General features: G+C 43.7%; 2 protein-coding genes across 2 annotated transcripts; both read left to right on the forward strand.

Annotated features, from left to right (window-relative positions):
* The first annotated feature begins 530 nt into the window (after window positions 1–530).
* On the forward strand, window positions 531–1,853 carry LOC147442096 (uncharacterized). Its single transcript, XM_086529329.1, has 3 exons — window positions 531–1,129; window positions 1,179–1,356; window positions 1,458–1,853. Exons 1-3 carry the CDS (start codon window positions 531–533, stop codon window positions 1,851–1,853), a joined length of 1,173 nt encoding a protein of 390 aa, XP_086385455.1.
* A 6,486-nt stretch (window positions 1,854–8,339) lies between these two features.
* Window positions 8,340–10,420, forward strand: LOC147442097 (uncharacterized). The gene is made up of 4 exons (XM_086528393.1): window positions 8,340–8,494; window positions 8,610–9,396; window positions 9,501–9,659; window positions 9,902–10,420. Exons 2-4 carry the CDS (start codon window positions 8,617–8,619, stop codon window positions 10,136–10,138), a joined length of 1,176 nt encoding a protein of 391 aa, XP_086384519.1. The 5' UTR covers window positions 8,340–8,494; window positions 8,610–8,616; the 3' UTR covers window positions 10,139–10,420.
* The last annotated feature ends 545 nt before the right edge of the window (window positions 10,421–10,965 follow it).

The following is a 10,965-nucleotide window of genomic DNA, read 5'->3' on the forward strand; positions in this document are numbered from 1 at the left end:
AATTTTTATAGCAGCGGTACCATCACAGTGTGCGTGCGTGTGTGTGTGTGTGTGTGTGTGTGTGTGTGTGTGTGAGAGAGAGAGAGAGAGAGAGAGAGAGAGAGAGAGAGAAATTGGTTTTTACAGCAGCAGCTCTGTAAAAAGCTTTGTGTGTGCTTGCTTAAAGCTTTATGTTCTTTTTGCTTTAGTTAGAGAGAGCACGCATACACGATGGCTTCGTTGAAAAATAGTAAGAGAGGTGCGGCCAATAGCGCGAGCGAAGAAGGCGTCCCTGTTAAGAGGAGGGGGCGTCCTCGAATGACCGCAGAGGAGAGGTCCTCAAACGAGTCGAAGAGGCCACAAAGGAGAGGTCCTCAAACGAGTCGAAGAGGCCGAAGAAGTTAATGGAGGCGAGTGTGAAAATCTCCGTGAGAGGGGAGGACATAGATACATGTCTTCTTCCACGCGTTGACGAATTCTTGCAGAAGGAGACATTAGCGGGGATGTGCGCAGTGTAAAGAGGAGGGAGTGTATTCCATTTGCGTTTTCAGATGGTGGTTCGTATGCTGTCGTCGTCTCTTATTGCCATCAACAAGAAGCTGAAGTCATACTTGGGTTGGGACAAGGAAGGTCCAGCAGGTGCGAACATCCTATGCAGAGCTCTAAAGCAGAAAAATATGCATACCTTCCAGTGGATGGTAGGCTACTGCATGAAGGACGAAGGTGAGCCGCACTTCCAGAAGCTGACTCACAATGTCACTGTTGATTATATCAACAAGGGCGTAGAGTTGTATACCCTTTACGGTGTAGACGACCTCAAGAACAGGGTATGCCTAACTCCGAACAATATTTTCGACCGTGCTGCAATGTATTGGAAGTTCAAAAAGCGGCACTCTCTAGGGAACGATTTCTTGTCCACCTTGCACATTATGGTGCGTACCGGAAAATACTACCCTTCATCGTCGTGGATCATTCCTTACCAAGGCCGAGGAATGTACCTGAAAAAGATAAGAGCGATGTGGCGTTGCATGGCTTTTCCCTCAATTGTGACTTACCAGGACATAGTGAGCATTTTTGTGGCCGATGACTTGTACGCCAATGCACAACCAAGAGCCGATTGGTTTAGGTCCCGATGGGAGGCTATAGAAAGGTTAGCATCATATTATTCTACTTTCTTTTCCATGCGTTCATTGCTTTAGGTACTTGTCATTGTCTTTGATTAGCAAGGAGCTTACCGATACGACCGCATTTAAAGAGACCAACGTGGACGATCCAAAAGCCAATGTTGTTATCATTGATGACAGTGATGATGACGATGAGGGCACACAGATAGGCGATGATTTCATGCCTCTAGTGCATCGCACAGAGGCAATACTTGTTGCATCTTGAAGGTTTATAATTCATGACTATTTCTTTTCCTTGAACCACATTTTTTGCTGTTGGATTCTAACTTGTTGGGCTCATTCTTTGTTATGCAGATCGTAATGGAGGAGGGGGGCCATTTGAATGTTGTGGAGGCCACTGACACGCAGGACACGTTCGAGGGAGTCGAGGAAGATCTTGTTGAAAGATTAAAGGCAATCCTGCTACAGATTTGGACTGAGGTCCATGGCCATGACAATGGCACCCTTAAGTTCTTCATAAAAGAGTCTGTAGAGTCAATAAAAAACTCAGTTCAAGATTGTCAAGTAAATGTAGCGGATATCCAAGTAGCTGAACTAGAGGAGCAAATAGTGTCATTACGCAAAGAGGTTTCATCTTTAAAAGTGCAATTGAATAAACTGAATGCACTTGTGATAAGACTGAATAATGTAATCGAACGTTTCCGTTATGAATTTAATGTCATTGCTTATCGTTATCTATCGGATGTGTAATTGTCTTTTCTGTTTTCTTGTCATTACAAATGAACTTCAATTTATACCTTACCAGTTTTTATGAATTGTTGTTTGTTATGGCGTTCCTTCATAAGGTTTTCATAAGGTTGGATCTCATGTATCTGCTCCATGTGAAATTGTCGCAGATCATTACATTTCTTACTCAGATCTCGAATGACTAGTTTTAATGCCTGCTAATACTCTTGTTTAAATTGAATGGATTGTCACAAGCCCATCTCTCTCTCTCTCTCTCTCTCTCTCTCTCTTTTCACCTTCAAGATTCCTTGGCATCTTCAAAGAAATGAATTTATTTTCAAGTCTACCAGTATGTACCAGTATGAGGAGCCTCTTTTTGAAGAAGTTCACACACACACACACACACACACACACGCATATATATATATATATGTATATGTATGTATGTATGCATGCTCGCCTCTCCCCTTAAGCTTCTCTCATCACCATAACCCTGAGGGAGGCAAATTGATCACGGTGGTCGCTACACCAACACGACGCCTAGGGGCCTCATCAACGCGTCCGGGGGGCGGGGGGGAGGGAGGGAGGGAGGGATCTTGGGGGCACAACCTAGTTGGTATGTGGCTAGGATGCAAGAGAACTTGGATCGTGGGTGAGGTACAGCAAGCTAGTGGTGATCAACATTGTGTCTCACAAAGATAAAAGTAACCAACCATAATATGTGTGCGGCATCGTGCACCAAGAGAGAAACCAACAATCGATCAAAAGGATCTTGAAAATGCAAAATCGTGCAAGGAGAGAAGAACCCCTCAATGCCTCTTGCCACTTGGTGCATGGACAAGACACGTGATGCTAATGCATGGTGGTGAAACCGCTTCACAGACAAATGTGAAGGCTGTGCAAATGTGTCTGGTGCTAGAGAGAGAGAGAGAGAGAGAGAGAGAGAGAGAGAGAGAGAGAGAGAGAGAGAGAGAGAAGGAGAAGAATAACACCACAGCCATTTCATACTGCCGACCATGTCCCGGTTTGATGGTGACAACGTGTGGTCATATTTACATTCGTTTTGCAAGTGCTTCCGTATTGTGAATGGTGTTGATGTGGTACAATGGAACATGACGTTGTGTATAGATTGTGAGTGTGATGGCATAGTGTTATAGCATAGTATAACACCATAGCCATTTCATACTGCCAGCAATGTTGCGGTTTGATGGTGACAGCATGTGGTCATATTTACATTCGTTTTGCAAGTGCTTCCGTATTGTGAATGGTGTTGATGTGGTACAATGGAACATGACGATGTGTATAGATTGTTAGTGTGATGGCATAGTGTTATAGCATAGTATCATTGATATACACCTTGTGTGGCATGTGCTTTATTGAAAATGACTCTCTTCTCCCATTCTTGTGCTAGTGATTGTGGATTATGATACAATGATGTGCTATTTTTGTAGTGCTATCGTGCTCTTTGTTTCGCTTGAGAGTGACCTCTAGACCCCTTTATATAGCAAAAGAGACGAATTTAGAGATATTATTTTAGTGAAAATATTATCCAAGACATGTGGGACCAAGAACATGGCCCCGATGCGCACCAAAAGACCACTGTCCTCGCTTATTCGGAGAGGAGGTGCAACTAGATTCTCTCTCTAGTGTGTGGGTGGCCACCGAAGCTAGAGAGAGGAGGAGAACTTAAATTTCTTTTTCTTTAATTCCAAGAGAGAGTAGGAAAAAATAGGTAATTGCATGTTTACCTGCCATTTAACTGACTCCTAGGTGAAAAGGATGACTGATACTAGTGCCAAATGGTCGGATCTTTAGAGATCGATGTTCTTTTGGTTTGGTGCTAGCTTGGGCATGCCTCAGAACCGTCGTGCCATTGGGGACTTCTTGGATGCAATTTTGATGTTGCCTTTTTGTTGTAGTAGTCGTCGTCCTTGTTCTATGCATAAAGTGTGTGTGCATGTAGATAGTGAGGTGCATAATGCTTATATTGTGCACATGTGGGTAGGTGTATACATGTAAATTTTACAAGAGAGTTACCAATGTGCGTTTGTGAGTGTATACAAGAGAGAGGATGGCAAGGGGATGGCAGGCTGAGAAGGGAGAGATGCAACGGAGTTGAGAGCGAGAGGGTGAGAGATGGGATGAAAGTCTGGATATGTGTGTGTGAATCGAGAGAGAGAGAGAGAGAGAGAGAGAGAGAGAGAGAGAGAGAGAGAGAGAGAGAGAGAGAGAGAGAGAGAGAGAGATGAATTTTACTTCTTGTTGCCGACACGCGCGCGCGCACATACACACACACACACAAAGAGAGAGAGAGAGAGAGAGAGAGAGAGAGAGAGAGAGAGAGAGAGAGAGAGAGAGAGAGAGAGAGAGAGAGAGAGAGAGAGAGAGAGAGAGAGAGAGAGAGAGAGATTCTTGTAGTGCTATCTGAGAGAGGGAACAAGTAAGAGGGAGAGAGCTGAGGGGAGAGTGATGCATAGGGATTGGGGGGGGGGGGAGGCCCCCCCCTCCTCTTGGCACTTTGGGAGGGTGACAGCATGCTGCCATTCCTCTCAGCATTAAAATAAATAAATTTCTTATCAATAATGTTCCCATGGGCTAGTTTCCATGGTCAAAGATGAAACCAAACTTCCAAGATCTCCTTAGTCCGAGGTTAATACCCCGATGCCTGTCATGCCTTGGACAACTTCTCAAACACGGATCTTGTCAAGCATTTGTGCTATCTTCCATTTTCAGCCTCCAAGTTGCTCGAACTCCTAATTGCCGTCGAGACACAATCATAGGTGATTGCACCTGGAGGAAGAACCTTCCCTTGGTAAAAAAGGTCTCTTTGTGAATCCTTTTGCTTCTTAATTCGCCGTATTCAGTATACAATTCAACCAAAGAATTGCGGAAAACTTCTCCCCCAAGAGCCTTCCGACTAGTACAGTTTGTTTCACCCACATTGGCACCAATAGTGTCATATTCCTTCAAGATGCAAGATGGAAATTTATTTTTTATGTTTTCATTTTTATCCTCTTATCTATGTATAGGTGATGGCTTCTAGGGAGGGTGGTGAAAAGCACGCATCATATAGCCCTCCCCCGATGGCTGGAGACATTCATGTCTCTAGCATCTTGAATATCTCCAACATTCGTCCCAATTTCAATAGTCATCCTTCAAGCATAGACTAGTGCCGGCACATTCCTCAATTTGTGGGTCCAATCTGCAGTTGTAGGGTTTAAGCCACCATCCATTTATTGGGGTGTGATGCAACTCCTCATCCAATTCCCCCAACCTATAGCTACCATTTAGGAACTTTTGTTCTACCACAAAAGATCCTTTCTATTTCAACAAGAACTTACCATCCTTCTTATGGTCAAATCGATTGTCATACCTCAGCACAAGAGAGCCCTCTTTGATGCCTTTCTTTATCATCTGGATGTTGAAATTTCTTTGTCGCTTTTTTGCATGTGTAGCATAGTGTTGAATTGTTGATTCTTTGTCTCGTTCTAGCTGCTCCAAGTCAATGATTCGATACTCAACCTTCTTTTGATCATCCTGATGGTAGGTCTTTAAAACTCAGAGACTTGCCAGTTCTACCTCTATGGGAAGAAGAGCCTCTTGTCCATACACTAAGTGAAAAGGGGTGTACCCCAAAGATGTCTTGAAGCCATTATGTACATTCTTTAACAATGTTTGGTGTGTGGGTGTGAGCAAAGTTGGTAATGCATGCTCACCTTCATCTACTAGTGCCACACGAGGGCAAACTAAGTGAGTCATTTGAGGTGTTGAGGAATCATATGGTGGTGGATGTACTAGGTTCACCTCTTACGAATCTTGTTGCCCATGGTGGTCACTTATCAAAATCTCCCTATATCATGTGCGTTCAAGAGATGATTATTAATAATACCTATACTATATTTACATTATGGGCTTAGTTAAAAATCCCCCACCTCCCTCTAATGTATACATAAAAGTATACATTTTGGATAATTAATGATCCTTTTGAGTTAACTCATGTGATATGATACATTTTTTGAAAAGTGATCGCCTTGGGTCTTGCTCTAGCTAAATTTTTAGGTATGACTCCTCTAATCCTCCATTAAGCTATGATTATCTAGATTTGTCTAAGCAACTAACCCTAGATGCAACAATATAATGCAACAACACACATAATCCACATACAAGAACCCATTTATGTTTCTATGTATGGATCACACAATCGAATATAACTAACCCTAGATGTTGTAGCTATTTTTTGACACTGCTAGATATAGTTATGATTTCTCTTACCTTCCATTAAGCTATTACCATCTTGATTTGTCTACGCAAACTAACCCTAGATGCAATAATACAACACACAACAACACACGGACCACATATAGAAGAACCCATTTTATAAGTTTCTATGTGTGTAAAGTTGGATCACACAATACAATACAACTCGAACAATGCACAATGCAGGAGAGGAAGGGACATGTTACTAGCATGGGATGGAGGTTACCAAGCCACTATAAAAGGACAAGCACATATGTGATGCACTAAATACACCTTCCTTGTACCCGTTGGCATGCCATTCACAAAATTTTCAACATACGTTAGCTCTAAGCTACATGGCTTCTTCTCCACCACAAGCATTCCCTCTTGTATTAGTACTCATAATGTTAGTCGAATTATATTTTGTTTAAACTCTTACCTATCTAATGCAATTTTGCTAAAATGATAAGTAAACGCAAAAATCGTTTTTTTTTTTTTGCTTGCTCAAATGGCGAGGCCTTAGAGTTGCCTTCGGTTTTAATAACTTTTGTCTTTTTTCTTTTTTTTTGGAGAATTGCCTACAACTTCGACATTACAAAACACGTGCACATGCACACGTACGCAAACCCTTTACGTGGAAGGAGCCCAACTCTTAAGGTGAATCTTCTTGGTTGGATAAGGTTGGCCACCCCATCATATGGACTAGGGGAAGAGCCCCTGTCATACGAGCTTTCAAGGGGGTTTGAACCCAAGACCTTAGACACAAGGGGCTCTTGCTCTATCGACGAGTGCTAACGTTTGTCAAATTTTTATTGAATATGTTTGGGGGGGGGGGGGGGGGGGCAATCTTGTTTAATGCTTTATTAACGAGAATCAAGAGAGATCCTCAAGTGGCGACTGACGAGGGAGGCAAGGAGAGGCACCTTTCAAGGCTTCAAAAGACATGCGAGGAGGGGCGCAGGCTTCAAATCACGATAGGCAAGGAGAGGCAGGAGGTGTCTAGCGTCAATGGCCACGTGTAGGGGAGGTGGTTGGTGGTGCAAGTTGATTTTTTTTAAAAAAATGTGTGGCTTGAGATGCGAAGCAGCAATCGTCGGTTGTCAGGCTGGTTATGCGAATGATTTTTTGGTGTGACCTATACTGTTGTACTTGTTCGACTCCTCCAATCCTTCTCTTAAAAGATGGGTTCCTATGTTGGTTATGAACCGTAAGGATGGGGAGGAAGAAGGAATTCTTGAATTCATAAATATAATAAAGAGGTTGTTAGTATGTCGTACCCATTTCAGAAAAGGAATTAATAACCTGAATCTTTCAAAATGCTCATTGCCGAGCTTGTCGCCGACTGCCTTGCCTCTCCAGAACATGATTCAGCCAACGCGTTGGTTGAACGAGCAGGGCAACCGTAGTTGCGTGCGACGCCAGGGGGCTACTGCAGGGCAGCCACATCAGCCGCGCGCGACGCCAGAGGGCTACTTCATGATTTTTTTTAAAAATTGTTCAGGGAAGCATGTATCGCGAGCCAATCGCTCACATGGCTTAGAGCAGGGACTGCTGGTTGTGGCCGCCTGCGTTCGAGCCCTGCAACCTATCCCTTTTACAAATGGACTTCAGACAAGATGAAGAGGTAATAACCTTCGTGTGGAGATGCTAATATTCCTAACTAATGAATAAGTTGAAGAACCTACCAGTGTGGAGAGGTTGTCAGTAGGAGGTTGCTAGTAGGTGAAAATTTAAACACGGTACGTATACGTTCAGTGCCACTTTGAAGTTTGCATCTTTAGGGTGATATTTGAAAATGTCTTAGAGTTCAACTCTCCTCGTTCCTACTAGGGTAAAGGGGCCAATAAAAAACCGGCCCCCTGTAATGGGACCCGGACTCCCCAAGTTTAAGAAAACTTTTCTCCAATAATGGGTCACAAGTTGGCTATTGCTAGGCTAGTTAGCACGTCTGTCTAGGGGGTTTGGGCCGTTGGATCTGTGATTAAGCTTTGCTGGCCGCTTTGGCTCATTACTCCCCTTGGGAGTGGCTTCCCTCTCACACCCACTTTTGTTACAAAGGAAATGTTCGTCGACGCCATACTTTCTCTGTAGAGATCGCTTCATCACCATATTTTTTCTGGAGATAGCAATAGTGGTGCTCTTTCAAATGCGCCCCTCAGCAATTATTTCGTGCAACACACAGATCAGGAGCCCCCTCGCGGCTTAGGTGGCCTAAAGTTGGCCCCCTTACCCTACGTATTCTTCTTCTTCTCTTGTGTCGCCAGGTGTAGAGAGAGGTAGAGTCTCGTAGACATGTCACCCCTTGCGTAAGCGCTCTAGAGCCTAGACTCGGGGGCGATGAAAACATCACTTTTGCCTCGTATTTCTAATAAGTATCATCGCGTCGCCCTGGCTCGCCCACCTCGTCCAGCAGCCCGCTCCTTCAGACTGTAAGTGTGTGTGTGTGTGTGTGTGTGAGAGAGAGAGAGAGAGAAAGAGAGAGGGAGGTGCGTTCTTTGTATTGCTCTGCATGCGCTTACTTTGCAGTATTTCTTGTGCGTGTAGGAATTAAATGGAAGCATTGAAGGGTTCTCTTGTTCTGCTATTTGTAAGCACACTTGCGACGACATTGCCCGCCTTTGCCGCACACATATTTCCTAGTGTTGGAGGGGATGTGAAGACTGCCACATTCAGGTCTCCGGCCTTCACCCTTGCGCCTGGCGAAGTGCAGAATACCTTCTATTTTGGATCCTCTTTTGTGGAAGGGCACATTGGCATCAAAGCGTTTGACGCAGAAGTGATCGATGAGGATGGAAACTCGGTGCCTCTCAATGAAGTTTATTTGCATCATTGGGTTGTCTACAACTACTTGAACACTAGCGCTAGCTCAAGTAATGCCATGTCATCGTCTACAATTCTGGGTAATGATGGTGTTTGCCCTGACTATGCACTATGCCAGCTCTTTGGCCTCGGGTCGGAAACTCGCTTGACAAGTACATGGCTTCCTGGCCCCTATGCAATTGAAGTTGGACAGTATGATAATGAGGCATGGCTCTTGAATGTGCACGCCATCGACACACGCGGCACCGTGGATCCCCTTGGATGTTTAGAATGTCGCTGCGATCTTTACAATGTAACTGTTGGCGAAGATGGGAGACCCATAAAGGATGGATACCAAGGAGGACTCCTTTGTTGTTATGATGGAGTGCACTGCCAATTAAAGGATGGATATGTGGGTGAGAGTCGGACATATTATTTGCAGTATACGGTGCATTATCTGGATTGGAGCGATGCCATTTTGCCTGTGAAAATCTATATTTTTGATTCCACATATGAAGCCTCTCTATGCAAGGTAAACATGTTCTTTGTTGTTGATAGATTTTGTAGTACATCATATAGATGAGTCTTTCGTTGCTTGGTTGGGGTGTTGATGCATATCCTTTTTTGAATGCCCAGGTTGAGTATGATGTCCCTTCCTGCTCTTCACGAAATGTCGGCACATCCGAGTGTACGCATGTGCAGGAGTCGGTTATGGAGATTCCTATTGGTGGGGATGTCATTTATGGGGTTTCACATCAGCACGCAGGTGGAATTGGTGGTGCCATGTATGGTCAGGTAATGTGTACAGCTTTAGTGTACTTTTGGTTGTATTTGGCATGTATTAGCATAGAACGTCTTCTCTTGTATGATGTGATCATCTCTTTGTATGAGTATAATTAGTGCATTTTGAGGTATATAAGCATGTAGCATATAAGCTAATGTATGTAGCTTATGCAGAAATATGTATGTTTTTTCTGCGGTATATACCCCATGCATGTGCATTGCTGTAACCAGGAGCTCCTTTTGTTTTTTGATAGGATGGCCGAGAGATCTGCGCTTCCATCCCACTCTATGGAAATGGGACTGAGGTGGGCAATGAAGCTGGTTATATTGTGGGAATGACGACATGCTATCCCGAGCCTGGATCTGTACAAGTCGTGAGCGGGGAAAGTATTCGAATGCTCTCCACTTATAGTAGGTTGATAAGCCATACTGGGGTTATGGGGCTCGGCTACATAGCTGTTTATCCTCATTCAGAAGCAAGCATTTTATAAGGGCAAGCAAAGCCTCATTTACATATGGGTATTAAGTACTCGGGTAGTAAACAAGAAAAATTTATTAACACTTTTGGCGACGAGTATCTGAGTATTGAATAGTGGTGCTTGCTTGAACAGTGGGTAATGTGAGTATATGTACTTGTAAGTTTCAACCTGTAAGTTTTGTGTATTGACCTGGTGATTCCCTTTTGGGGGGGAAATGTTGGCATGGATTGTTGCTCTTGTGAGTTGTAATATTACTACCTTTGAATATGGACATTGGAGCAAAAAGGTTGTAGATATTGATCAAAGATTTACAATCTGTGAGCCCTTTACTAGGCTTTGGTAATTTCGGAGTAGACATTACAGAGCATAGCTTCTCTCTTGAATAATAGGTTTTGAGTTCAACTCCTTGTCGGTTAGATTTTTGAGGTCTCTTGGGATAGTTTCCTACCACGTTAAAACTCTTCTCCTCTCTCTCTCTCTCTCTCTCTCTCTCTCTCTCAAGATGGCCGCACTATGTACGAGAGACTCACAACCTCCTCTCTCTCTCTCCCTCCCCCCTCCCCGGCCTCCCCCTCCCCCTCCCCCCCAACACAAGCGCCGAATTTAGAAGGGCTTGTTTCCTAATATAGGTATGGGTATCTCCCATTGGGAGGGGAGTACCTTGAGATGGCATCTGTGTTATATCTAATTCATATAACACGGATACGTTAATAGGTTAGAACAATGAAACTACCAAATGAGGAGTCTTGTTTAGTCTTTATGTATCTCCAAGCCTCTAGTTTGACCTACACAAAGACTTGTAAATAAAAAAATCCACTAATTTTATTTACCAAACACGA

This window comes from Adiantum capillus-veneris, chromosome 14, assembly GCF_014529385.1.
Source record: "Adiantum capillus-veneris isolate H3 chromosome 14, ASM1452938v2, whole genome shotgun sequence".
Taxonomy (NCBI): Eukaryota; Viridiplantae; Streptophyta; class Polypodiopsida; order Polypodiales; family Pteridaceae; genus Adiantum; species Adiantum capillus-veneris.

Bases quoted from the DNA above. Each gene is read 5' to 3' on its own strand.
- LOC147442096 (XM_086529329.1), top strand. From the start codon at position 531: ATGGTGGTTCGTATGCTGTCGTCGTCTCTTATTGCCATCAACAAGAAG. The intron at 1,130-1,178 runs GTTAGCATCATA...TCATTGCTTTAG, and splicing joins CGATGGGAGGCTATAGAAAG to GTACTTGTCATTGTCTTTGA. The intron at 1,357-1,457 runs GTTGCATCTTGA...TTTGTTATGCAG, and splicing joins ATCGCACAGAGGCAATACTT to ATCGTAATGGAGGAGGGGGG.
- LOC147442097 (XM_086528393.1), top strand. From the start codon at position 8,617: ATGGAAGCATTGAAGGGTTCTCTTGTTCTGCTATTTGTAAGCACACTT. The intron at 9,397-9,500 runs GTAAACATGTTC...TTGAATGCCCAG, and splicing joins ATGAAGCCTCTCTATGCAAG to GTTGAGTATGATGTCCCTTC. The intron at 9,660-9,901 runs GTAATGTGTACA...GTTTTTTGATAG, and splicing joins GTGGTGCCATGTATGGTCAG to GATGGCCGAGAGATCTGCGC.